The sequence below is a fragment of the Balaenoptera musculus genome, chromosome 11 (assembly GCF_009873245.2).
Source record: "Balaenoptera musculus isolate JJ_BM4_2016_0621 chromosome 11, mBalMus1.pri.v3, whole genome shotgun sequence".
In the NCBI taxonomy this organism is placed as follows: Eukaryota; Metazoa; Chordata; class Mammalia; order Artiodactyla; family Balaenopteridae; genus Balaenoptera; species Balaenoptera musculus.
In genome coordinates, this window is record NC_045795.1 from 36,512,336 (window position 1) to 36,539,758 (window position 27,423).

The 27,423-nt window shown below is 50.1% G+C and overlaps 1 protein-coding gene across 3 annotated transcripts in view; it reads left to right on the top strand.

Moving 5' to 3' along the window:
- BTBD9 (BTB domain containing 9) overlaps positions 1-27,423 on the top strand; it is a 402,199-nt gene extending 374,776 nt beyond the window's left edge. For all 3 annotated transcript variants that reach the window (XM_036869695.1, XM_036869694.1, XM_036869696.1), the window contains 2 exons: positions 9,340-9,418; positions 26,346-27,423. In XM_036869695.1, the coding sequence (XP_036725590.1) occupies positions 9,340-9,418; positions 26,346-26,543 (277 nt within the window). In that variant the 3' untranslated portion in view covers positions 26,544-27,423. The remainder of the gene's footprint in view (positions 1-9,339; positions 9,419-26,345) is intronic.

A 27,423-nucleotide genomic window follows, 5' to 3' on the forward strand; every position in this document is an offset into this window, starting at 1 on the left:
ATGCATCGCCCTAGCAAACTGCTCCCCACCAGCCACCCCAGCCTGAGGAGGGGCTCCACCAAGGCTGAAAACTGACCATGACCTGAGGAGTTCAGATGAGACTCATGCAGGGCCCACCCCTGCAGAGTCTGAGTTTTAATTGGTCTGGGGTGTGGCCTGGAAGGTGGAAGGTTTAGAAGCTCCATAGGTTACTCTGATCTGCAACCAGGATTGAGAACCCGCTGGTCCAGCTAGGACCCGACTTCCATTAAGCTAGTCACAGGAAGCAGGCAGCAGCTACTGGGGACTGTATCAGCTGCAGCGTCTTTCCATGAACGCCGGTTCTGCCTGTCTCGAGGCAAAGAAGAGATCAGTGTAAGATGATAGATAGATTTTTTTTTTAATTGAAACATAATTTGTGTATCAGTTCTGTTGCTAGATCTCCAAAGTGTTGAGTTTTCTGGGATTCCTATGTAAGAGTTAGAAATTTAATTCCCTCCATTTAACACTGCCTGAGCTCTGTCTAAGGCTGGGGTAGAAACCTGGCCACCTCCTGGGCCAGGTGGGTGATGTATGAGGCAGGCTAGGGCAGGCTCCTGGGCATGAGGGAGACGCCACAGGCTGGAGGGGCTGAGTCCATCACCTTTACTTCGGCACTAGCCAGTGTCCTCTCAAGATGACCCCAGGATGCCAGATCATCTCGTTTTCAAGAGAAAGCAGAAATTTGTATTTTTATGTGAAATCTTCTAATTTGTAAGTGGCAGCTAACTTAAGTTTTTAAAAAAATACTCAGTAAACCAGCAAAGTATGTGTGTGAGCCTTCCCTGCATGACCTTTGATCTCAGTAAGCATTTGGCTGATCAGCATATGACTAAATGATCACTAATCCCGGTGGCTCCTGACAAGCTGTTTCCCTGCCACCTCAGGGCTGCAGTCAGGTTAGACAAACTTGGCACCGTTTTTCCTAAGCCTGGCGCATAGAAGGCTCTCAATAAATAGCTGTTGAATGGAGGGACAGACAGAGTGAATGGCACGAGCCCAGAATTCCCTGTAAGTCGGGGCAGTGAGTTGGCTATAAAATCCAGTTAAGCATCCCGCTAGACAAAAGAATTAACTCCCAGGTGCCAGATTGGTCGCTGAGGCCTGCGCCAAGGAAGGCTTCAGTGTAGCCTGGCGCCAGAGATCTGAGCAAGTGAGCGGGTTGCAGGACATGCTAGGCTGGGAGCCAGCGGGAGTGCGTGCAGGGCCCAGTTTTAAGGCTGTTACAATGCAAGGGTTCCCACCTCGCCACGTCATGGAAGATGCACTCTCCCTCACGTGCCCGGTCCACGGAGCGTCTTCAGATGTGATTAAAGAGATGAGTGTGGTCCTTGGCCCATGGCAGCAGCAAGGCAGACGAAGAACAGCTCTGAGGGACAGAGGGGCGACAGGCAGCTGGGGGGCCAGCGCGAGAGGTGAGTTCATAAAGATCCGTCAGAGGGTCTTCAGGCCAGGCAGGCCTGGAGGCTCACTCAAGACCTTCAGCACCCGGCCCTGCTCGGTGCCACACGGCTGGGAGTAGGCACCACCGCCACTGCGTACGCTCAGTTGACAGCAGACAGCCTTTAATATTTCCTCCCTTTTCGAGAATCTTTTCTGAAGGTTCACGTTTGCCTTCTAGCCCTGCACCCAAAGGTTGTAAATAAAACGCTCCCCACGTATCCTTGCCATTCCTCATCACCACAGGCTTCTCTCCCTTTCTTGGCTCTGTTTTTTGTTTTTTTTTTTAAAGTTTTGAACTTTTAAATTTTTATCAAAGATACGCATGTTCAGCTTTCAAAGTCAAGTAGGAGCACGAGGCTTATAACAAAAAAGCAACAACCCCCTGCTTCACCCTTTTTCACCCCAGACCCCGCTCTCCAGAGGCAACTGCTTTCCTTTTTTCTCTTTAAAATTTTAAAAAATATTTTGAAAAGACAATACATTCAAAGAAAGTATATTTAATACGGTTTAAAAATGTAAAACTATGGACAGTGAAATGTCTCCTTCCCACCCACCCCTTCCTCCAGAGATGATAGTCAATGCGTAAACATATAAAAATGTGTGTATTTTCCCCATTTTTTAACACAACTTTTTCTACACCTTGGATATCTCTAGAAATTCTCCCTCCCTGTCTCTCCAGCTGCACAGTCTTTCATGGTAGGGATAGAGACGTACCACAATTTACTTAACCAGTCCCAAGTGATGAGCGTTTAGGTGGTTTCTGTTCTCGTGCTGTTCAGACGATGCTACTGCCTTGTTCCCGCGCTCAGAGCACATCTAAGCTAAAGCTTTTGAAAAATCTCATGTGATTCTGGTTCCCACATCTTTGTGCTGACCTTGTGTCTTCCCCTCCAGAAGCATTTAGATCTTCTAAAGTTTCTCAATAATATGCTTTGCTTTCTCATTCATTGTGGTGGCCACTCAGTGGCCTCTAACTTAGAAATGTATGTCCTTCATATCTGGGAAAATTCCTTGTGTTACTTTTACATTTTATAGCTCATGTCTTTTCTGCTCTTTTTTTCTGGAACATCTGCTAATTGGATAGTGGACCTCCTGGTCTGATCATCTCATTCTCTTATCCTTTTTCTTTTATTTTCTATCTTTGTCATTTTGTTTGACCTTCTAGGAAATTTCCTCAACTTAAGCTTCTAACTATATTGTTGAATTACTTATTTCAATTCATAGTTTTTTTTTATATATAAATTTATTTTATTTATTTATTTTTGGCTGTGTTGGGTCTTTGTTGCTGTGCACGGGCTTTCTCTAGTTGCAGCGAGCAGGGGCTACTCTTTGTTGCGGTGCGTGGACTTCTCATTGCTGTGGCTTCCCTTGTTGCGGAGCACGGGCTCTAGGTGCATGGGCTTCAGTAGCTGTGGCTCACAGCTGTAGAGCACAGTCTCAGTAGTTGTGGCACACGGGCTTAGTTGCTCCGCGGCATGTGGGACCTTCCCGGACCGGGGCTCAAACCCATGTCCCCTGCATTGGCAGGCGGATTCTTAACCACTGCGCCACCAGGGAAGCCCCATAGTTTTAATTTACGAGAGCGTTTTCTTGTTCTCCAAATATTTCTTTTTCACGTATTTTATTCTTATTTCAAGGGTGTGATACTGTTTTCTTTTATCTTTCTGGTGGTAATATAAGTTTCCCTGAAGTTTTATTCTGCTTACTGAACTATATCTATATCCTTTGAGATATTTTTCTTTTCTATTTGCGTTTGGTCTCTATCTTTCATGTTAGAGCTTTGGTGATCTTTGACTGGTTGTTTACCATTAAGCGTTAGGCACTGAGAAAGCAGGCAAAAAGCTTTTTGAGTGTGGGCGGGTTTGTGGACTTCATTCAAGGTTATCAGACAGGGCTTAGGCGTTTCATTGGGAGACTCCTGCCCACTCATTCAGATCCAGCACACTGGCCACCTTCGGTTCCTTCTCATGGAAATGCTCTTCTGATATGCATGGCCATTTCTTCCATTGTGTAGGTCTTAGCTCAGTTGTTACTTTACCGGAGAACTTCCTTAAATACATTATCTAAAGAGGTGTGACCCTCTCAGTTTACTTACACTGCTTTATTTTTCTGCATAGCCCTTCTTTAACTCTGATATATTTGTTTCTTTTATTTGTCTCTCTCTCCTACTAGAAGGTAAGCTACTTGAGGGCAGAGTCTGAAATAGGGCCTTCTTCATTAAGCACTTGATAAATATTTACAGAAGGAAGAATGGAAGGACAGAGAGGAGGAAGGTAGATCAGTATCTCTAGGTCTTTCCTCTTGGGCTGGTCAGAGTCTCAGAGGGATCCTCCAGTCCCCTGCCTGGGGGTTAAGCCTGGATCACAGTGGCCTGAAAGCCGAGGGAGGCAAGGGGGCTGGAAGTCTTGCCATCTTTCACTTCCGTGTATTCCTCGCCCTCAGCCCCTGCAGGGTCCCACCCTCTGCTGTGCATGGTGTCCCAGAGTCTAGACCCTCTCTGTTCAAAGACTCCAGAGTGAAATCCCTGTCTCTGCCGAGGTGGAAAAGGGCTCATCCCCGCTGTGCAGGAAGAAGGAGAGGGGGTTGAGGAGTCCATCTGCTCCTTTTACCTGTTTTCAGCCAGCCCCCTGCCTGCCCCGCACCGTCAGAAGTAGCTGGTGGCTCAAGGGTCTGCAGTGTGAACTCACTTGCTTCCTGTGTGTTTCTCTCTGAGGTGTTGGCAGAGAAAGATGGTGACATCTCCTCATGCTTTCTTTGCGCTTGTTTTGTGTTTGTGTGTGTGTATTGTAACACATATATTTGATATGAAACATACATTAAATTTTCTTACTGCCCTTTTAGTGGAGGGAGCAAAGCTTAACCCATGTGTTCAATTTGCTGTGTTTAACTGCCAGCCTGGCCCTGGCCAGACACTCCTGGCCATCTCCCTGGTGTCCACTACGTGTGCTGCAGAAAAAGTCTGACATTTGCTTTCCCTTTATAGCGTAGGCAGCAAAGTCACGTAATTTTTCAGAGCTGAAAAGACCAGGCACCCTTGCCATAGGATCTGCAGGATCCCCAGAGAAGGCAGGATGAGACTTAGGATGGGAAGCCCTTCTCAGCCGAGCCCTTAGGGCCTGTGTGGTGCTCTCATCACCCAGAGCCACTCTCACAAGCCCTGCACTCACCGAGGGCAGCCGCACCCTCTCCCCCAAGCCAGGCAGCTCTCTGGTCCTCTGCTTGCTTCGGACAAAGACTCCGCTGTCCTGGGACCTGGCGCCACCCGGCAAACCCCCAGCCCCACCGAGGGACTGACTCCACCTTTCCCCTGACATAAACACAGATACCATTTTAATCCCTTTCTTCTCTTTCTTTCTTTTTATTTATTTTAAGAACTGTTTAAAATGCAGAAAAGAATGAAAAGTATTATAACATTCACTCACATACTCATCCCCAGAATTGACTGTAGTTGATATTTTTCACATACACTTTGTCTTTTTATTTTAATCAAAGAAATAAAACATTCCAGTTAGTGTTGAAGTATCCTTTGCTCCCCATCAGCAAACCCCATTCCTCACCCTCTCCTGAGAGACAACCAGTATCATGAATTCAGCATCTCTCCTTCCAGAATAGTAAAAAAACATTTTACAAGCATGTATGTTTTCATGAGTAGCATGTTCACAGCGATTGTGAAGCACTCTGTAAACCACGCGGTGGTCTGCAGGCCGAATAGGCCTTTAGGAGGACAGTTCTTGGCCCACTTTTTCACTCTTCCTTATTAACAGACCACCTACCATATTTCAGCTGCAGCACTAGGATTTTATATGCATTACAGTATTTAATCCTCATTCCTCAAGCAGTAGCTTTAGAGAGATTGTTTTAAATCACTTGTTTTTCTGGCTTGTTTAATTACTACTATGGCAACAACAACATTTTTTCCTTCCTTTTTTAAACTTCATATACATAGTATTTCAGCCTCATTATGGGTTAAATTGAGTTTTATGGGTGGGCCGGGTAACTCAATCGAAATGTATAGCTTTATTTCTCTGGAAAAATTGCTTCCAAGCTTCAAATAGCCAATTACCAGGGAAGTTTTGGAACACCACCAGTTTATGAGTTGGGACCACAGTACCGTTTGCATTGTTCTCTGACTAGTTCATGGAAGGATAGCTAATCTCCCCAGAGGGATCCTAAGCTTCTTTAGGGCAAGCACTACATCTTGCATGTTTCCCATAACACCCAGCAGGTACCAACCTCAAGAATGTATTCAACAAATGCTTGTTTAATTCCTTCAAAACCCAGCTACCTTGTCTGCCTCCAGGAAATGGGTGCTGGTGGGAGGGTGGTGGGAACCTCTGCAGTAGTCACTAAATCATACACCATCAAACTCAGTGACTCACAGATGGGGCCCAGGGAAACAGTGTGTCTCATCCAGGTTCACGTGGCTGGCTGGTAATTACAGTAGTAATAACAATATCAGCTATTTTTCTTAGAGCCTAGTGTATGCCAGCACTGTTCTAGGTGTTTTACATTTGTTAATGTATTTAATCTTCACACACAAAAAATTTAGATAGGTATTTTTATTATCCTCATTTTACAGAGAGGAGACTAAAGCCCAGAAAGGTTAAGCAGCTTGCCTAAGGTCACAGAGCTGATAAAAATTCAAACCCAGGAGCCTGGCTCCAGAGCCCATGCTGTCAACCACTTTGCCATCCTACCTCTAGTTCATGGAAGGCCATGATTAAAACCTGCTGTCTTGACTGTCCCCCAGTGATCCTCTCAACTGGAAATATTTTACGTAATAATACAGTGCTGGCATTTTCACATGCTTCACATCACATGATCTGTGTTAAAGCCTTGGGCGGTAGGCAAGATAGGTACTTTTTTCTAATGCTTTCATATACATTCTACCAAACTCAAACAATACCGAAAAGTACAAAAGTACAATCAATGTCTCTTGAAATTCTTCCATCCACACATTTTGGCAAACATTCTTGTAGACATCCCTCTTTGAATGCGTGTGTGTATAGATATTTACAGTTTAACATAATCAGGACCTCATTCTAGATGCACTTTTGTAACCAAGGGAGTGGTATTATTTCTGTCAGCATTGGACAAATGAAGAAACTGCAGCTCAGAAAGCGGGCGTGATTCGTCAGCTGGAGAGATGGCAAGTGCCAGAGTTGGGACTTCAGTCCCGTGTGGGTTTTTCTGTTTGGGGTAGGTGCTCAGAGTAAAGACCCGCACGTATTTTTTGACACCCGTTGTTACTGTTCAGACACTTCCTCCCGGCACCCAGTCTCGGCTCTGAACTGAGTGGTGCTACACCCCTGTTGTTCTGTTGTCTTCCTGGGAGTGTTGCCTACTAAAGAGATTCCGAGGCCTGGGTGAGTAGGAATATTTATACAGCTCTCCGTAAGCTCAATAAAAATGGCAGTCGAGCTTTTGTGTACACTAAGTGGTGGTGATGGTGTCCTGGCCCTGTGAAGCGTGAACCCTCCTCAAGGTTGCACCCTGATTATAAATGCGGCTCTGATGTGACAATGTCCTGATGCCACCTTATCCTTTCCCCACTGGGGAGCACTGAAAGTTGTTGTGAAAAAGTTCAGGGGAAATGGAATCTGATATTTTGGAGGGAGAGATGCTCATTATCTCATCCTAACCAGCTTCCCTTCCTACTCGTATTTTGGTCTTGGGGTTGTTATCCAGTTTGCTGAAAATGAAATCATCTGTTCAACTCTCGGGCTGTGTTAGTGAAAATGAACTCTAATGTGATTAGATATTAATGCAGGGTAATGGAGGGTTGGCATTAGATTGAAGCCTTCTGATCTTATTATTCCACAAATGCTCCCTCCTTCTCAGGCTGCTGCCCTGCCAGCCCTGCTTCCCCCAGCAGAGGTGGGGGCCGGTGGTGCCAGAGCCCAGGCCCGCCGCGGAGGCTGGGGCAGGAGACGGGAGCCAAGGGGGCCATGGTGAGGAAAGGGAGACCGGGGTTCAGGCCCGGCTCTGCCCAGGATGACTCACAGTGAACCCTCACTTCCTTCAGGGCCTTGGCCTCCACTCCACACTGCGGAGGGAGGAGGGGTCTTCCACAGACGGCATGATTAGGGGCCTGTCTGCACTCTCAGAGCCCTGAGCATGTTGTCGAGGACCGTGAGCTTACGAGAGTCAAGTTATACCTTCCCGTCCAGAAGCACCGGACGATTTTTTGGATTAGCATAGGACTAGAAATCTAAGAAGAAAAGTCTTTACTCTGTCTGCTCCACTCCCGCCCCCTTCTCCACCCCAGTCCTTTTTGTGAAACTGGCTGAACCTAATAGCTGTCACTGGCTGAGGTCACTTGCCCTAGTTCTGTTTCCCTTTCCTGGAGGGGTGGTCTGAGAAGCAGGGTGGACCAGCTTTGGTGTGTGCTGCCTCTTGCATTAGCAGCAGGGATGGGACTCTGATGCCCTCGCAGCGTGGACCCGAGCTTCCCCTGACCTGCCGGAGGAAGGATGCAGATCTGCGCTCAGTCACCCTGCTTAGCTCAGAAGTGACCCCGAGGCCTGTGGGAGCGAGCCCAGGCCCAGAGTTGAAGCCCCACAGGGCCTTCCTCATAGGCCCACCCTGGCCCACAGGCTTTCCAAGGGAGCTGCATGGGTCTGGGAGCAAAACACTGAGAAAATGGGCCAGGAGTGCAGGCCCTGGGGATGGTCAGATGGCATCACCTTCATGTATGAATAATAGCCTTTTTACAAAGAGAGTGATTTTTCTTATGCTGTTCCAGAAACATGCTTCCAGAGGCACAGACTTTGCACACAGGATGGTATGGACTTTTTAATGACCTTAAGGGGCCTGGTGTCCAGGCAGCAGTGAATCAGTCTCAGTGGGAAGCTCACAGGGAGAGAGAAGATGGAACACCTGAAAGCGAAGGGGGAAAAACAAACCGCAAATACGTGTATTTTCTTTAGTAGCATTACTTGGTAATTAGACAATTACAGGAAACAGCTTCCCAGCAGCTGGCACTTCCACTGTGTGGACAGAGGAGGGATGCAACAACTGGGAACTCCTCACATTTCTTATGGAAGTATTACTGGCGTTTGCAGCTGTGGATGCTGAGCTCCCCGTGCATTCTGATGAACTGGACAGTAAACCGGGAGCAGACTGCCTCCTCTCAGGGGCGGCTTGGGACCCGCTCGGCTGGGCTTTAAATGAACTGGCCCAGCCCCTGTTGATCCTTGAGGAATGGCTTTTAAAATAGTGGGGCTGCTTTTGAGCCTGCCTGGAGACTGGCTGGTCCAGAGAATAAACTGTTTGGGGGACATATTTGGAAGTGGGAAAAGGAGGGCTGGAAGGAGGCCTGTGGAGAAACTGCCTCTTCTTCCCCAGGTGCCAGCACTCGCAGGGGGTGGGGTGAGGGGTTCAGACAGGAGCCTCTGGCTCACACTGCAGCGAGTGCCGCCCAGCCCCGTCCTCCCCTTGCCCTGCCTCAGCTCCTCCTCCTCCCAGGGCCCTCCAGCGAAGTCACTGCGCCCACCTGGACGCATCCATTCAGCCCACAGCCCTCTGAGGGCAGACCCATCACGGCCCTGTTACTTCATGAACTCCACCAGCCTTGGTCACTCCTCTGTATGGCCACACTCTTGTCACTGCGTGCACGCAGTCTGCCCTTCACGCTTATGTCGAGCTTTATGAGAATCCTGTCGCCTTCGCAGAAGGGCAGGGCGCCTTCTTTGATGAGATTGTAGGGGAACACCGTGTGCTCCTGCCCCCTCTCCACACAGTGGGTGGAGCCCTGTCCCCCCCCCCCTACGGCGCAGGAGGCCCTCCCCGTCCACGTACTGGGCTCTGCTGGCCCCGTGCTGTCAGCAGGGTCAGCTGGGTGGTCTAACCAGGCAATGCTTGTGCTTCTCCTCACAGGTCCTGGCAATCAGTAACTTTTGAAAGACGGCCGGCCTCCTTCATTCGAATCGTTGGAACACACAACACAGCAAATGAGGTAAGGGTCCCCTTTCGTGAAAGACACAGTGATACTTCCTGGTGTACAGGTAAATGCCGCATCCTGAGTTAAATGGAGCTGTTTGTTCTACCCGCTAATGGCCTGTTGTTCAGACAGCTTGGGACAGAAGAAAGTCCTGCTCTTGCACAGTGGGGACATCGTTACCATTTCTGGGTATCTCTTCACCAGCGAATGGAAACCAGCTCCTGCGGCTTTGCTTCCGCCTACCAGCCACTCTGCAGAGACCTGGAGAGGTCAAACGCCCTGTCCTCAGAGTCCTCTGCCCTCCCAGACGTCAGCTGTCTCAGTGGTCCCTGGGCCCTCTGAGCATGGTGTGCAAGGAGCCCCAGCCCCGCGGGGCAGCTGAGGCGCACAGTTGCTGGTTTCTTCTGTCCGGCCACCCGGTCCTGTGCCAGCCTGCACATAAGTGTTCTTGGGTGAGCCTCTTCCTCCCTGGCCTGTGCCTCATCTGGGCCCAGGCCTGGATCCCGGGGCAGCAGCCATTCCATTGGGCTGCAGTGTTTGTGGATGTTCCGTCACCTTTGGATTTCACGAGGGAAGAGCGGGCAGGTTATCCTCCCAACTTTGGGCTCCTGCGGTCAGGGCAGCAGGCAGTTGAGGTTCCTGGGCCTCAAACATGCTGTTTGTCTCTGGAGAAGTGCACTGGGTTCCTCCAGATCAGAGAGGAGAGGACAGTGCCCGCAGTGAGTCGAGAGCATGAGGGAGGGCGCTTTGAGTGCTTGCACCAGGACCGCGAGCGCAGCCCAGGGCCGCGCCAGGCACGCCGGGACTGCCCCCCTCAGCAGGTGGATCCCCGCTGGGCTCACAGAGGCACCTCAGGGTCCACTCACACCGTTTAAGGTGAGAAGAACATCTGTTTCCATCTTGAGCGCAAAATAATCAATCTGTAAGTTAATTATTACTTAGCCTTTCTGTTTCTCAGGTGGGCGTAGAGTAAGCGCTGGTGCTGGTGGGTTGGAGTCTGGCAGGTGACCGTGCTGTGGGCTCCGTGTGCTCATCAAGCTCATGCTTTTACAGTCAGATGTGCTTAGCATGCACCCCTGAAGACCTGACCGCTGGTTAAAGACCGCAGTCATAAGGAACAGTAAGGTTGAAACTCGAGGTAATAAATGAAAGGCATAAACATAGTAACCGTCCTGCAATTTCATCTTAACATGAACTTTCTCAGATCTCTACAGGACCGGCGTCCTGGGCGTGTGACCAGGGCCGTTGCGTGGGGCTCCGTACCCAGAAGGGGGCTCAGAGCTTAGGGTTTAATGCTCTCCAGCACCCTCTTGATAGTCTTGGCAATTTTACCTTTGAATTTTCTTTTACAAGGGAAGCCCCCATGGGACAGTGGAGCGCCCAGCAGGACTCGGAGCCTTGGCTGACCTGCAGGCCAGCCCCGCCCCTCCTCACCTTCCTGGGACAGGTTCTCGGCCACCCACCCCCTGACCCCTGGTGCATGGACTTGCCCAGCCTCCCCCTCCTCAGCCTGCCCTGTGGCCACTGCCACCCGCCACTCCCAGTGGGGGCCCCCGCACACTTGTGGGGAGAGTCAGGATCTGGTGCGAGTCCCAGGATAGGGCCCTGGGTGCCGTGAGTGTCTGCCCTGACCTAAGGCTCTCCCCCAAGCCTGAGCCAGAGCGAGCGCAGCATCAAAAAAGCAAATGAAAACCCCAGGACACGTCAGGAGAGACACTGTGGGAGCAAAGGAGAAGCTTTTTTCCTGCCTTTTTGAACAAGAGGCTCTACGTTTTCATTTTGCACTGAGCCCCACACATCATGCAGCTGGCCCTGGATTCATGCATTATGTTTGTCAAGTCTGAATTCTCCAGGGCACATCAAGGTGCTTCTGTACTTCAAAAAGCATTTTAAGAAGTGCAAATATTGTGATAATTTATATTCATTTTGCCTTTTTATTTATTTAGAATAAAAATGATACACGCCCACAATGTGCTTCTTGCCGAGAAGAGCTTATAAACAGAAGCCTGAAACTTTTTCTTACCTCTTCATTTCAAAACAAACCTGAAAATTATAAAAGTAAAGCAACTGATATTTTTTAAAGCATAAAATTAAAGAATTCTAAACATCAGGTCATAAAAACACTTTTTTCTTTTTTTTGATGATGGAACAAAAGTAAATTTGAATCTGCATTTTAATATATATTTGAGCCCCAAACCAAACCAAACATCATAGTTGTTAAATTTTGCCAATAAATCTCGATTTTTCTTACCACTTAAATTAATTATGTATGTATTACTTACTAAATTGGAAAACAATTTGAACTTATCTTTACATAATAGTATATGAAGCTAAAATTAAATATTTTTATTTACAGTCACTTGTTTCTTATATAATGCATTAAAAAAAAGACAAATTTTTTCCTTTAATTCCTAAATGGGACTCTGTAATTATCACTTACAACAGAAGGAATTCTTAAGTCAGAGAAGGCTGAGAAGCACTGAAGCAAGTCTGGTCAGAGTCTTTTTCCAGCCCTCAGCCCCAAGCCCATCACCTCAGAGACCAGATGAAAAATAACTTCCCCTTACAGAACTCTAAAGCTGGAGTGCAAGATCCCCTCTCCCTGATGAGTTTACAAAAATATCTGTGCACGGAGCCCCAGCTACTTTGGACCTGCCAGTTTGGAGACTGGACCAGCCAGTTTGCATGGGTTGACTTAGGTCGCTAATTAACGGGTGACCCGTCATATTTGGCTGATGAGCAACTTGCTCAGCTGCCTTATTGAGTGGATTATTGATCAAGAAAAAAAGCCTCAGTGTAGTGTTGCCAACCTGGGAACATCTCAAATCATAAAATAAACAATGACCAGGATCATAAGGCAAGATCCATAAACTGTCATTCTCAGAGCAAACAAGAAGGCACAAGAGTTGAATTTCACAGAGCACCAAGGATATAGTAAACCCTCAAAGAGAACGTTCTTTACTGCAGCACACTGGGTTCTGGGCGTCATATCCCCATTCTTAGAGAAGGGCAAGGATGTGGGGCTAAAGTCAGAGGTGTGAGGGAAGGAGGGTGACTGCAGTCGGTCGGGCAGGACTCCTGGGGAGGCCAGGCCTGGGAACATTGATGGCACCGACGGCCGGGGAAGGCAGGCAGGGGTCCAGGACAACCCTGGTCCCGAGTCCCATGGAGCCAGAACCGTGTCATGGGAAGACAGCGGTCAGGGAGCCTCTTCCTCACAGTGGAGCGGAGGCAGGGGTTCCTCAGTCTGGCCCTGCTTGTTCGCTGAGTGACATCAGTGGCCTTGGTTTAGTCAGAGCCAGGACCTCTTTCCCTTTAGATGCCGAATGTTACCAGCCCGAAGACTGTGTGCGAATTTCAAGAAGCATAGATGGAATTGGTTTCTAGCATGGGAAGGTTAGATGGTCTGTGTGGATAGCGGAAAGAGAAATGTGCCACATCTCCCAGGTAAGACTGGTTTCTGCAGGCACTGCCCCGCCCGACAGGGGGGTCAGCGCAGGGCGCGGTGGGGGAGCGCAGCTTGGAGCTCCTGAGAGTTGAGAGCGTTCAGCAGAGACGGGAGGCTGTTCGGGCAGCAGGTGGAAAGTGGCCTGTGTATGTGGCCAGAGCTGCCAGTGGCTCAGGAACTGCCCCCACCTGCAGACATCCCAGCTGCTAGTGGGATAGCAGAGGTGTCCAGAGCTAAAACTGATGGGGATTTCTTGCCCGAAGCGGGCACGTGTCTGTCTTGCCATAGCCGGCCAGGCGTTCCCGCGTCAGGCTTGGCATCTGCGCTGCACGCTGATCCCCACCCCACCCCGGATCAGGGCCAGCTCTCAGGTGACGCAGCCGAGGAGGGCTGCGGACGTTCAGATTTCTTGATCACCTGTTTGGGCACGCTTCTGATTTCCTCAGCATTTCATCCCTCTCCTCTGGGAAGTGCGTGTCTGCTCCTGGCATCTGTCTCTCATTTTCCTTTGTGAGCACCACGGCGATGAATTCATTTAATTCTTTAGCTACGTTTACGACTTCTGTCAATAAATTCCCCTAATGTTTACCTCCCAAAGACTCCACCACTTGCTTCAGTGACCTCCTGCTCCTTGTGTACTCAGCATTTCCTTGTCATTTATCTTACCCTCTCAGAACGTTTTCCTTTCACTGCCTACCAGCGAGCTTGTCATCCTGCCCCTCCTCTCTGCTCTGTAGTCCTCCCTGGGGCGTGCTTCTCACGTCTCTCTGCTCTGCGCTTGGATACGATCCTCCCGCTGCCCTTTCACAGGCTGCTTTCCTCTGTCTTCCGCTCTCGTTTAGCACTAGACGGCAGGCACATGTCAGTTTGTCTTCAGCGAGTGCCCCCTCCGTCCTGCTCTCCTTCAGTCGTTTTCATTCATCTGAATCTTCCCAGTGCCTGTAGCCAAAAAGGTCTCCTTGGCTGTTTCCTCCATCACTTTCTCTTGGTCTCAGTCACCAGTGCAACCGCGTGGTCATTCCAGCCCACCTGCCTCAACTGCTACTTGACTCTGAGCTACTCGAGAGGCAGGCATTGCTTCCCTTTCTAAGGCTCTCCTGTCTGAAGGACGTTGGACATGGCCTTGTCAATAGGACCACCTTCAGGTCCCCGTGGATCTGAAGTTTCCACTCGTGCCGTGCAGCGGCCGTGCTAGTTCTGATGCAGCTCCTCTCACACACCCTTCATTTTCATTTCACTAGTTACCACAGCAAAGCCGCAAAGGCACACTGCTTTGTCCTTAAGGAGGTCAGGCTCAGTCCAAATGAGGTCTGTCTGTGGACCTATGCCAATCCGTCAGTCTATTAAAAGAAATAGAAGTTACGCCTGTTTCTTCTTATGGCTTTGATGAAACCTGGGTTGGAGAGCGGGTTCTGGAGTGATTTTTCAGGAGGCAGAGACCTCAGGGGCACAAGCAGCCCCGGGGGTTAGAAAGGACTTGTAGGAAAAGCTAACTTTCTGCAATATGGAAAGACCCGCGGGAAAACCTTTGCCGAGTCAGTAATAGAGAGTGAGGATGGGGTTGACAGCCTGTAGGCAGCTCTCAGGTCTCCATTTACGTATTGAATTTATGTAGCTGAGGAGACAGGCTATGTGGTATTTGTCTTGTATCCTAGCCTTAGCCTGGGCCTGGCGCATGTGAGCAGAGAGTACCTGCTGCCTGAGTGAGCAGATGAATCGTTCGGTCTGTCCGTCCATCTCTCCCTCTCCCCATCAGGCAGCCAAATAAAGGAAAAGATTTAGTGAAACAGCTTCTCATCCCCGCAGTCCACGGGGATGAACATTACAGTATGTTGAAGGACAGAAGCCAGTACAGAAGAATCCATGTAGTAGGATTATGTTCATACAGTCGTCAAAAATAGGCAAAACTAAGCTGTAACATCTAAGGATGTGTACACAGAAAAGAAATGATTATTATTAAAGCTAGACTGTGGTCTGCAGGGGGGAGGCTCCGATCAGGAAGGGACCACAGGGCGCCAGCGATTTTTCTGGTTCTCGACCGGCATGTGGTTTACACGGCTGGTGTTGACTGTATAGTTATTTAGCAAGCTATACATTTGAATTTCATGCACCTTTTAGTGCATGGTTTTCACAATAAAAATGTTCTGGTTTAAGCAAAAGGGATAAATTGACGAGGAAACCAAAGCTGAGCGATGTTAAGTGACTCGCACACAGTCATGCCTGGTGAGTGGCAGAGCCAGGGTTTGAATCCAGGCAGTTGGCACTTAACATCCAGGCTGCTCTGTCTCCCCAAAAGGCATAATAAATGGTAAAGCTTCAGAAATGAGCCCAGCTCTGCCCGGGCCAGGTCGTCGAGTCAGGCGCTGGTGAGCAGACGGTCCCTGCGGGCAGGCTTCGTGCACCAGCCCGGGCTGGAACCAGGAGAGAAACCCAGGCAGGGCCCTTCCCTGGGGGGGTTGCAGCTGCAGCGCCTGACAGAAGTCAACCCACGAGAAGACCGCCTTCACCTGGAGTGGGGGTGGGGGGATGCTGCTAGGAGCCACGCTGGCGGAGGCCGAGTGATGGAGTGAGCGGAGCAGGGGCGGCTGACGGGGATGGTCCTGAGGAGGGGTTTCGGCATCTGAAAAGTGGATCAGGTCATCTTGGCCCGGGATGGGCAGACAGGGATGAGGCTGTGCTGTGGCGGGCTTGGGAGGCCGGGGAGTGCAGACCCTCCGTGAGCTCCAGGGGGCTTGCCGCTGGAGGGTCTGCACCGCCGGCACGAGCAGGCTGGAGAGTCTGTAAGTGGCTGCTTGAGCTGCCCTCCAGGACCACTCAGCGCCGAGCCTGGAGTGAGGCAGAATTTATTTACAGGCTCTGTCAGGCCGGTGAGTGGCTCTGGGCTCCCTGTGCCATCCTTGTTCCCATAGCAACATGTAGCTCTAGTGAAGAAAAAACAAAAAGAAGGAAACAGACTCTGCTTAAAAAAAAAAAAAAAAAAAGCTCCTTCCTGGCCCGGTGACCGTTATTTCCCAGGCCCCACCCCCCCAGGTCTGATCACTCCCTGTCTGAGTCCCCAAGGATTCCCTCCCCGGCAGTGTCCTCCAGAGGCTGTCGTCTGAGACACAGCCATAATGCACAGGGCAGGGAGGTAGGGAATGAGCCGAGGAGGAGAGAGAGTGGGTGGAAGGAAGGGGGAGGGGCCTTGTCCAGTGTGGACCAGGAGACCTTGCCACTGGTGCCAGCCTCACCCCCAACCAGCTGTGTGACCCCCAGGAAGTCATTTCACCTCCCTGGCTCTCAGGACCCTTGTCTTTAAAATAAGGAGAGTGAACTAGATCTTAAAGTTTCCTTCCCAGTGAGACAGAAAAAAAGCAGAAAAATATTTAATTTATAGCACAATTATAAAAAGTCATCTTTTATAGACATCTTTATACTTAAATGTCTATTAGGAAGGATTTTATTGGAAAAAGAGAGGGAAAGTGACACAACAGGGAGCACGTCCTTGTTGCAGACACTCCACAAGCCTCATGCCTGTTGTAGTGGAGCAGCAGCAATTCTGCACCAAACAACCGGCCTGCGAGGAGGTGCACACGGCACCTGAGCAGGTGAGGCCTGGGGGCTGCCGGGCAGCGGGATGGATAGAGGCGCCAGCTGGTGAAGATAATGTCCAGCCATGTCCTGCTGCAGAGCCAGCGGTGAGTCAGGCCTGCAGTCTCCCTGCAGCCGGAAGCCTTGGAGACACAGCAGACACGTCGCCTGGATGAAGTGGAAAGCTGCCCAGGGCAGTGGGGCCACCCGCGCGGCCTTGTGGGGAGAGCAGGAGCCCTGGTGAGGCCATGTCTCCCGGTTCTACCTGGGAACTAGAATATTCCTCCTTTTTTGTTTTAGTTTTTCAAAAATAAAAAGATACCTCTACCACTCTAGGGCCAAATTAATTAAGACAAGAGAGTGAATCACTCCCTGGAACTCTTGAGTGTGCACACATAAAAATCGGTGGTCGGGAGTTCTGGGACTGCCTGGGGTGATGTGTTTTCTTTCTTTCTTTTTTTTTCCTTTGGCCGTATGGCATGTGGGATTTTATGATCTTAGTTCCCCAGCCAGGGATTGAACTTGCGCTCCCTGTAGTGGAAGCACAGAGTCTTAACCACTGGGCCACCAGGGAAGTCCCTGTGATATGTTTTGAAAAGGCTGTTTTCCAGAACCTTCCAAGCAGTGGAGTTCCAGTTATTTGTGAGTGCCCTGGCCTATGTGAAGATGGGAAAGTGACATTGGAAAGTTAAAAAAACTGTTGCCGTATATAAGCAGTGTCACCAAGAAGCTTACTCCCATACCTAGTAGGAATAAATACATGAGCAAAACTATTGGGTTATTACCCTGTCACCCCTAAGCAATGCTGAAAAGTTGTTGCTCACAAACTGGAAGTGTCTCCCTATGAAATGGGTTCCTTAACTGAAAACCATGTTTTGGGCTGTTCAGATGTACATACGTGAAACTTTGGTTTTAAATTGCAATGTTTTGTTAGAAACACTTGGTCTTCATTTTTTAATTATTAGCACCTTTTAATTATTATTTATTTATTTATTTATTTATTTATTTATTTATTTATTTGGCTGTGTTGGGTCTTCGTTTCTGTGCGAGGGCTTCCTCTAGCTGCGGCAAGCGGGGGCCACTCTTCATCGCGGTGCGCGGGCCTCTCACTATCATGGCCTCTCTTATTGCGGAACACAGGCTCCAGACACGCAGGCTCAGCAGTTGTGGCTCACGGGCCTAGCTGCTCCGCGGCCTGTGGGATCTTCCCAGACCAGGGCTCGAACCCGTGTCCCCTGCATCGGCAGGTAGATTCTCAACCACTGCGCCACCAGGGAAGCCCTTGGTCTTCATTTTTAAAGGAACAAAAATAAAACATCTCTACAATCTAAAGATGGACTCGTGACTTGTTCCTGAGATGAGTGTAAGAAGATGTAATTGTCATTGTCATCAGGCTCAGTTAATGTTTGCTGAGTGCTGAGTGTGTGTGTGAGGCTGCCACGCCACACATTGCGAAAGGAGAGAGGAAGTCTTCAGGGTGTATAATTCAGAAGCCACGTCTCTGTGTCTGACTTCTGGGCAGATACCATTGAGAGGTAGGTATCTATTTTATAAAGATGTAAATGTAAGTTGAAAGCTTGGCTCAAATCCTATTTGTATTGGTTGGCATGAAAGCAATCTGTGAAAATTACTCAGGAGAAACCAGAAGGGCAAGGTAGAGTCATTGATCAACATTTATTAAATTTTCCTGATTTCTGCTACAGTTCACGGTGGACTCTTAGCCCAACTTGGGAAAATTAGCAGAGGCTTCTCTGCTTTTAAAAACCTTGAAGACACGTTGAACAAAGAGTGCTCAGGGAATCCCTCTAATGAAAGGCGGCAAACAGTGGTAGCCGAGGAATTCGCCTGTTCGCCAAGAAGGGACCAGCACATTTGTGTACATCCTTTCCAGGGTTCACCCCAGACTATCTCAAACATGTCAAGAATTATGGCTCCCAGAGAGGAAAGGCAAAGTGATAATAAACAGCAGCTACAAAAAAGGACACAAGGATGTGACTCAGGCTGCGTCGGATTCATACACACGACTACATTCCAATTTAACTGGCTCCTCTCGGAAGACAGATCCAGAGGCCATTGAAGCTGGTTCAGCGAAGGTGCCCCTTCGTGAGCAGCAGCAATCAAACAGGCTAATGGGATACATGATTGCCGAGAAGGGAAGGGAAAATGATGCGGCGAATGGGGTAATGGTTTTGCATAAATCAGTAGTGTGACTCTGCCCTGTATGCCTCATTCACTTTTGGTCACATTCTTTCCAAGGGGTGTCGCAGTCTTGGGAAGGTTCGGAGGAAAGAAATTGAATCACACAAGCTTCTGAGCGAAGAGAAACTCAGGACCTGGCTGTTCCACCGAGAGGGAGGCCTGAGGTGCTCGGTGGGGAGAGGAGCTTGGGGGTGCGAGGGACAAGAGGCAGTTTCCACATGGCACCCGGTACCGCCCCTCGTGGCAGTGACGGTTCCTCCAGGCAACAGCGTCCTCCAGTGTCTCTGTGAAAAGAGCAGAGGCATCCCAGCCTCTCTTCCCTACGCACCTCTGCAGGGGCGGCAGGCATCTCGGGCCAGCCCCGGCCACTTGGCCCCAGGGAAGGTGCCAGTTTCTCCAGGACAGGCTCACTTTCCACCCCTGCTCCCATGAACAGAGTCAGGACCGCCCACAGGCCCCCTCTCTGGATGCCCGTTTGCAACGGGTGCACATCCGAAGGGGTCTAGGGTCCTAAGGGAAGAACCCCAGCCTTGCACAAGATGATGATGGTGAGGTACAGACACCATGATGTTCATCCTCGTCTGCAGTGGTCCAGGACCTGGCTGGGTGTTGACTTCGCACTGTTGTCATGTTAGGTTCAAGGCCAGTGGGTTGGATTATCGACTGAGACAGCTGAGCTGGCACGTTGTTGTACAGAAGGCGAGAGCAAGGCCCCCAGCCTTTATCTGGAAGTCCTCCCTGTCCCTTCTGCCTGGAAGGCCACTCCCGCCCTGTCTTCAAGGCCTAGTTTATGCACACCTTCCTCCCTGATCTTCCCTTCCAGGTGAAATGAATTTCTCACACTGTCGTATTCCTTCTCACTTGCTCTTATGTTGTCTGTGTGAGGAGGCATCCTGATATGGAGAGAGCACAGATTTTGGAGCTGCTCCACCCTGAGGTTGAATCCCACTCACCACTCTGGGGCTGAGTTCCATCTGGTAGAGGCCCTGACAGCAGGGACTGTGTGATCTAGCCTCAGGCCAGTGTTCATGCTCAGGGAGGTCGTTGACGTTTAAAAAACAAAAGCAGCGAAAGGAAGGCTCTGAGGATGAGTCCAGGTGCCCGGTGCTTGGCTGGGCCTGGAGCCCCCTCGCACCCCCCTGCTGTGCCCGCTGCAGCACCATAGTCCCCCAGCCTCTGTCCTCCCAGAGGATCCTTAGAGGCTGTGAAGAATCCTTTCCTCTCCTGTGTCAGTCTTAACAAGCCTGTTATCAGGTCCTGTTATTTATCCTTTAAAAATGATTCTTTCCTGTTTATCCCAAATTGCTATGTTCTGTCTCAGGGGATGTCAAGTTTAAGGGTTTGTTGTCATCTACTTTCTTTCTTCAGGCACTTGTATTATTTGTCACCACAAATGTATTCTTTTTGTAATATTTTTAATTCAAGAAATAATTTTTTAAGACTCTCCTCTGTCCGACAACCCCGGCTCCCTTCCCAGGTCCAGACGGGGCCCTCGCCCGGTCCTCTGAGCCATGGCCTCTTGCGTCTGCCGCCCTGCTCCCCACCTCCCCGGCTCCCGCCTTTCCTTGTCATCACGCTGGCTGGGGAGTCCACGGTGGTCACCCTCCTCTTGCGCCAGACCTCCCTCCTCTGGCCAGTCCTGCTTGACTGCCTCATCTTCCCCGACTCAGCTCCGGCGGCATCTGTGCTCCACTGGCTGACTGGGGGCCCCTCCTCTTCACCCTCATGGCTCCCTTGGTGGCCAGAGCCTGTCCACTCACGTGTCTCTATCCTTACTGGGTGGTTCACCCTTTGAGGGGGCCGGGACTCACAGGAGGGGGTGCAGGAGGTGTCTCGTGTTTTGGAATGAATGAATGAGTGAGTGAATGAAAGAATGCACTTGGACCTCCTGACCTCCAAACCCTCCTCACGTGTTTGGCTCCTCTGGCCACGCTTACTGTGTGGTGTCACCTTGTCCTGCCCCCCAGCCTGAGCGTGGAACATGGAGGCGCCAGTCCTTTCCCAACTTGCCGCCCTTAGCCTGCTCGCTCTGTCCCCGCTGCACGCTCTACCTCCGCACCCATCTTTCCATTTGTAAAACACCCTTTTTCACTTGGAATCTTCACCACATGGTTTGTGACTTAACAAAGTTAACTGTTTCCTGTGCGTTGCCTTTGACTTGGCAGAGCCCGCTTGGCTCTGGAGATGCTCAGGGAACCCGCATCAAAGTTAGTTGGTCCCTTAGTGACACCCTTGGGACTCCGGGGTCACAGCCTGAAGCGCAGCCCTGACACAGCCCTGGTTCCTCACATCCGGCCGTGGAGGCTCAGACAGGCTGCTGGCGGCCAGGGCTTCCCGGGGCTCCCAGAGGCTCCCAGTTTCCCCCAGCTTAGAGGGCAGAGCCTACGCTGAGCTCTGCAGGGTCAGGGAGAGGCATGGCTATGATTTCTCCAAGGAGGAGCATCCGCAGGAGGACACCAAAACAGTACCGTAGGTATGTTGGGAATAATGGCCATTTGAGTTACTATTTTAAAACAGGTTGGTTAAGTTGGCTAGAGACAGTCGTGCAGTTAAGTCACCCAAGTTAGAGGAATGGGGGGAACGGTGGGAACGGGGTGACAGCAGGGGTCCGGCTCCCAGCAGTACTGAGTGCTCGCTGTAGTCGCGTCCTCCAGGCTCTTTACGGGTACAGTGTGGAGCAGAAACCCACCCTGCCTCTCTGGACTGCGTCACCCATGGGGACCCTTCCTTAGGTGAGAGCCAGACGTTAGTTAGCGGCCGGCTGCACTGAGATCTTTTTTAACTTTATTTTTCAATCCAGGGTTTTTATTGATTTGTTTATTCTTGTGCGAGGCCCTGAGTGGGAGAAAGGATGGCCACGCCTCAGTCCTTGAGTCAGATGGGGACTGACAGGTCAGGACACAGGCAGGAGGAGGGGCTGGGCCTTGGGCCCTGGAGCCTCACAGGCTGGCCTAGAAATTAAGAGACCCGAAGGGAGGTTCGTGAGAGCACAAGGAGAGAAAACCCATTCACTGGGAAAGGTAATACGCAGCAGGACAGTGTTAAATCAGTTGAAGGATTAGCATCAGCCTAGGGCTCTGAGGAGCAGGCTCGGAGATACTGACGGGGAACACGGGAGCGGGGTGACATAACCGACTGAGGGCATGATGGGGCAGGATAAGGAGGTCAGGTCAGAATAGGGAAGGTGCCGTAAAGTGCATCGTTCAGAGCAGATGGAGACACCGGCGCCGGGGACGAAAGATGACTCTGGGTGGTGTTGAGAAAGGGAAGGATGTTTGTTCGCTTACAAGGAGGTCTAGGGAGAGGATCCACTGGGAGTGCGGCGGGGGGTGTGCGGAAGCCAAGGTGTGTTCTGGGGGGTTGTCTCCATGGCCCCACCCCGTGCTTGGAAAGACGGGTGCTCCTAAAGCAAGAGACTGTCGATAACCCCCCAGAAGGTGGTCCTGTCACTTCAGAAGCTCAAAGAATGTGGAGCTGATGGAGAAAAGGTGATTAATAGCTGCTACTTAAAAGAGGATTTTCAAATTTACCCTGAGTAGCCCAGGTGAGAGCTGACAACCCAAACAGGTTTTAAATCCCCAGAAAAGGCCCCCCCATATGGCTGTTGACAGGTAAGCACCTGCAGGTGGGCCTAAGGGGCGAGATTCGATATAAAAGGAAGGGAGAAAGGAAAGGAAAGAAAAGGAAGGAGAGACTGGGGGCTGACTCGGGTCCACAGGAAGCAGCACCAGCCTGAGCTTTAAGGAAAGAAATCGGCTCACTCTAAGAGAAAATAGACTCTGCCCCACTCTAAGAGTAAATAGACTCTGCCCATACAAAGAGGACGCGTGGTCTCGGGCTTCATATTAGAGTTTGAAAGGTGAAATTTGAAACAGTGGTAGATAAATGAATTGAAGTGGGAATATGGAAGAAATAGTGATGCAGGAAGGTAAGCATGGAATTTATATTTTAAGTATAATTTCACAGTTGATATTACATTTGTCTTCTCCTCCGTGAACCTGATTCTGCAGAAGAAGAGTGCATGTGTATGCGTGCATAGTGCACGTGTGCCTGTGTGCGTGGTGTGGGTGTGCACGGTGCGTGTGCTCGAGCTGTGGAGGCTGCAGAGTTCCCAAGAGGAAGCAGGGGCAGCCGCGTCCCCCTGGCTCTCTGCACTTCCTGAGCCCCCTGCGGTCTCCTCCGCCTGGTCCTTTCTCAGGGAGAGTGGCAGGTGTCCAGCCCTGGCTGCATCCTGCCCACTCCCGGGGTACCAGTGCCTTATCCTCTAAAGACAAGCCCTTATCCGGGACTCAGGAAACATGGGCAGATCCAAGTTCAGTGGGTCCTCTGAGCTAGCAGGCCACTCAGAAGGAAAGGGTGGGCCCAACCCAAGGAGAGTGAGGGTTGAGCTCTCCTGGGAGCAGTGGGTGGCCAGGGCTCGGAGCCTGGCCTTGGCCCTGTGCCACATGGCTTGCCTCTCACAGCTGTCCACGCAGGCCCAGGCACCCACCAGTCCTTTCCAAGCACATCACTACACGCCAGTTACATGCTTACAGTTTAGCCTCAGCATTTGCGCCTAAGTTCGATGACAGCTTTACAACAACTTGCATCATCTTACTTATCTAGGGCTGGTTTAGAAGTCTGGAGGCCAAAGGGAGAAAACCCTTGGGATACGGTAGCACCGGTAGGAGAGCCGGGGCCCTACCAGGTGTTTGTCCAGGGTGCTGGTTCTGCCTCCTGGTCCCCCAGCCACTGGTGGCCTCCGGCTCCCTCAGCCTCAGTTCCTGTCATGTTACTGGCCTACCACACCAGTGTCTCTAAGACTGTCTTGTGCCATCAAGCCCCTCAGGAACTGGCACTCACCCCTAAATCCTATTCCAGCAGATCATAGAATGTTTCTGCTCCAAAGCTCTCACTGGCCCTGCCGCCGACTTTCCCCTCTCCTCACGGTTTGCCACTCAGATCTTCTCAGACATCACTTGGCTCTTTCCTCCCAAGGTCTTCACCCATATTATTCCCCTTGCCTGGAACACTTCTAACCCTAAAATGTCCTCGCCTTCCCTCCAGGTCCTGCCTATTAACTTTTCTTTTAATTTTATTGAAGTATAGTTGATTTACAATGTGTGTTTATTTCTTCTGTTCAGCAAAATGACTCAGTCATACATTATATTCTTTTTCATATTCTTTTCCATTATGGTTTATCACAGGATATTAAATACAGTTCCCTGTGCTATACAGTAGGACCCTGTTGTTATCCATCCTATACGTAATAGTTTGCATCTGCTAATCCCAAACTCCCAATGCTTCCCTCTGCCATACCCCCCCCTCACCTTGGCAACCACAAGTCTGTTCTCTATGTCTGTGAGCCTGTTTTTGTTTCATAGATATGTTGATTTGTATCGTATTTTAGATTCCACATATAAGTGATATCATATGGTAATTATCTTTCTGACATACTTCGCTTAGTATGATAATCTCTAGATCTATCCACGTGGGCTGCAAGTCTGCCTATTAACGTTTTTTTTTTTTTTTTTGGCCGCACCGCACGGCTTGCAGGATCTTAGTTCCCCAACCAGGGATCGAACCCACACTCTTGGCAGTGAAAGCGCACAGTCCTAGCCACTGGACCGCCAGGGAATTCCTGCCTATTAACTTTTAAAAGGACTGTATTGAGGGCTTAGAGTCTTCTAAGCGCTATGAGCAATGGCCTTCAAACATTTTGTTTGCATATCCCCTAAAAGAGCTTTGGGAAAAAAAGTGTAATTTTTTGAACATTTTAAGGTTGAGAAGTAAAAATTTCTTCATAAGTTTAAATACAATTATTTTTGTTAATATGAGATAGAAAAAAATAAACATTTTAAAAGACGGACGATAAGGACTAATTATTAGGAATACATATTTGATGACATGATTTGGTAAAATAGATTTTTTTTTTAAATTTTATTTGTTTATTTATGGCTGTGTTGGGTCTTCGTTTCTGTGCGAGGGCTTTTCTCCAGTTGCGGCAAGCGGGGACCACTCTTCATCGCAGTGCGCGGGCCTCTCACCATCGCGGCCTCTCTTGTTGCGGAGCACAGGCTCCAGACGCGCAGGCTCAGCAATTGTGGCTCACGGGCCTAGTTGCTCCTCGGCATGTGGGATCTTCCCAGACCAGGGCTCGAACCCGTGTCCCCTGCATTGGCAGGCAGATTCTCAACCACTGCGCCACCAGGGAAGTCCCCGGTAAAATAGATTTTAACCAACTCGCTGAATAAGGCACTCCAAATCTGAAAGTAATTGTGGAATTATTCATGGGATTTAGCCAGTGTATTTTGAAAATGTTTTTATAATTCTGGGAAAATTGCAGTTATGTTTAAAAGAATTACATGAGTCACATATACAGTTCGGTTCTGAATTCAGAACATCTCACTCAGGCCAAATTTCACTCTCATGGGGACCCGGAAGGCATCAGGGCCCATGACTCATGGGAGGGTGCTCCCCATCCAGGGCTTGGCATGCGTGTGAGGGAGGTCGGTGTGCCCCAGTGCGTACTGTAGCACGGGCAGGCGAGGGCTGTGCTTTCCTTCTGTGAGGTGGGGAAGGGTGTTGTGAATTCAGTCATGTTCTCAGGCAGTTTTAGAAAACACTGAATTTGAGGATCTGGAAATTGATTCCCTTAAAACTGCCAGCATGCTCCTTGGAAAGTCGATCTGTGTGCTTCAGACTGAAGACCCCCACAACAGAGGATGTGATTCTCCTGTGCAAAGAGCTCAGGACAGGCACCAGAGGGCAGGGACCCCAGGAGGACTTGGCTGGTAGTGGAGAGAGGAATTTCTGTGGGGGGGAGGTCACCCCTAAAGACCCTCCTCTGACGTGGGCTTCCTCTGGCTGCCCCCGCGCCCCCGGCTCACACACCAGCAGTTACCTCCTGCTCCGGGCATGGCAGGCTCACCCCCAACCCCCAGCCGTGCTGTGTGTTCTCAAGGTCAGGGCAGAGGCTCACCCTTGTTTGCCAAGCTCTGAGTGGTGCCCTGTCTGCTCAGTGGTGCTTCCTGAGTGAGTCACGGTGGAAGGCAGGCTTTTCCTGGCTCCTGCGGGGGGCCATTCCTCCACGTGAGGGTTTTTGTTCCCGGTTGGCCCAGGTCACCTCAGGTTGAAGTTCCCTCCCCAGCACTGCTGCCCAGAGGATGATTACGCACCAAGAACTTGTTCCCTTCCGGAGGGCACAGGAGGAGGTGAGCAACGGCTCTTTGGATCCTTGGAGATAAGCCTGGGTCCTCCCCTGGGGTAATGCCCTATAGGCTTTTTTTAGAAAATAACCTTATTGTAGTATAATTCACATGTCATACAACTCACCCATTTAAAGCATAGTGGTTTTTAGTATATTGACAGAATCATGCAGCCATTGCCACCATCAACCCCACTGACTTTTAACCCAACTGCCAGATGTAAGAGTTAATTAATTAATTAAAAAAGAAAGAAAAGCTCATGAGACAAAAGTAACCCAAACTGGAGAAATCCAGTGGGAACATTGTATAGGAATCCATGCTGTGCTGCCTGCAACTCTTAGACTCATCGGTCCACTCACTTGTATCCTGACTGATTGAAAAGCGCTTACCACCCTCTAGTTGCTGCCTGTCCGTGCCAGTGGCGGGGGGGAGCGGAAGGACCTGCCGTCACTCCCGTGGGGACAATGTCCCGACTCATGGCAGCTCTGGGGTCCAACACTGACCCATTGCTCACCGGGTCTCTCCTTTCTCTCACCAGGTGTTCCACTGCGTCCACTTTGAGTGTCCTGAGCAGCAGAGCAACCAGAAGGAGGAAAACAGCGAGGAATCGGGGGCGGGGGACACTAGCCCGGCCAGTCAGCAGCTCGACCCCCACGCCCTGCAGGCCCCCAGCGGCAACTCGCGGCACTCCAGCCCAGGCTCCAGCTCATACTCAGCCAACCGGCAGCACCAATGAAGGAGGCGCACGTGTGGAGGGACTCGGCTGGGCCCAGGTGGCACAGGAGCCGTGTCCTCCCCAAGCAGGGATCCCTGTGGACGCCTCCCCCCGCCACCCCCGCCCCACGAGGAACAGACCTGGCTGCAGAAACACACAGGACAGGTTTCCTCCCAAGGACACAAAGGGGCTGCTTTGTTCTCCTCAGTTTGTTCAAATCAGGCTGGTCTCCAGGGGGAGAAAGTGGGTCTTCAATCTTCATCAAGTCCACTAACACCCTACCTCTCTAATCTAACCCCGCAAAGACCACAGAAGGAAGTAACAGGCCTGAGTCGGAATACAAAGATGGCACATGAACACAGGAATGGAAGAGAATGTATTAGGCCTTCATTACTTGGAGGCACCCTGTAGGAAATGGGTTTCCTTAGAGTGTTTACTTTTATGGAACACATTGCCCTGGCAACTAAATGATTTTTTATTTCTTTTAGTTATTCTCCATTTGCTGAATCATAGGTGTTCCAGATCTTTATGAAAGGTTCAAACAGCAAATCACTGGTTTTAATCCCTTTTGACGCTGTAATTTTCCTTCCTTAGTTGTGAACGGTTGGGCGTGGGGTGGAGCTGAGAACTATCTTGCACGTCTCCTAAATGAGGGTCAGATGCAGCTCATCATGGCACCTGGTCTGACAAGGAGAATCCTTTGAGGAAGATCAACAAAATACACAAGGAGCAAATTAATCTGTGGACACTGGAGTTAATAATCACTCGAATTGCCAAGTTATTAACCTGTCATTCCTGAAACGTATCCAGCCTTTAAGCTTGGGAGGCTGACAAGGAAACAGTGATTATGCCACCAGCTAATTTAATGTTCAGAAGTACGTATGAGCGTATACCAACTTCC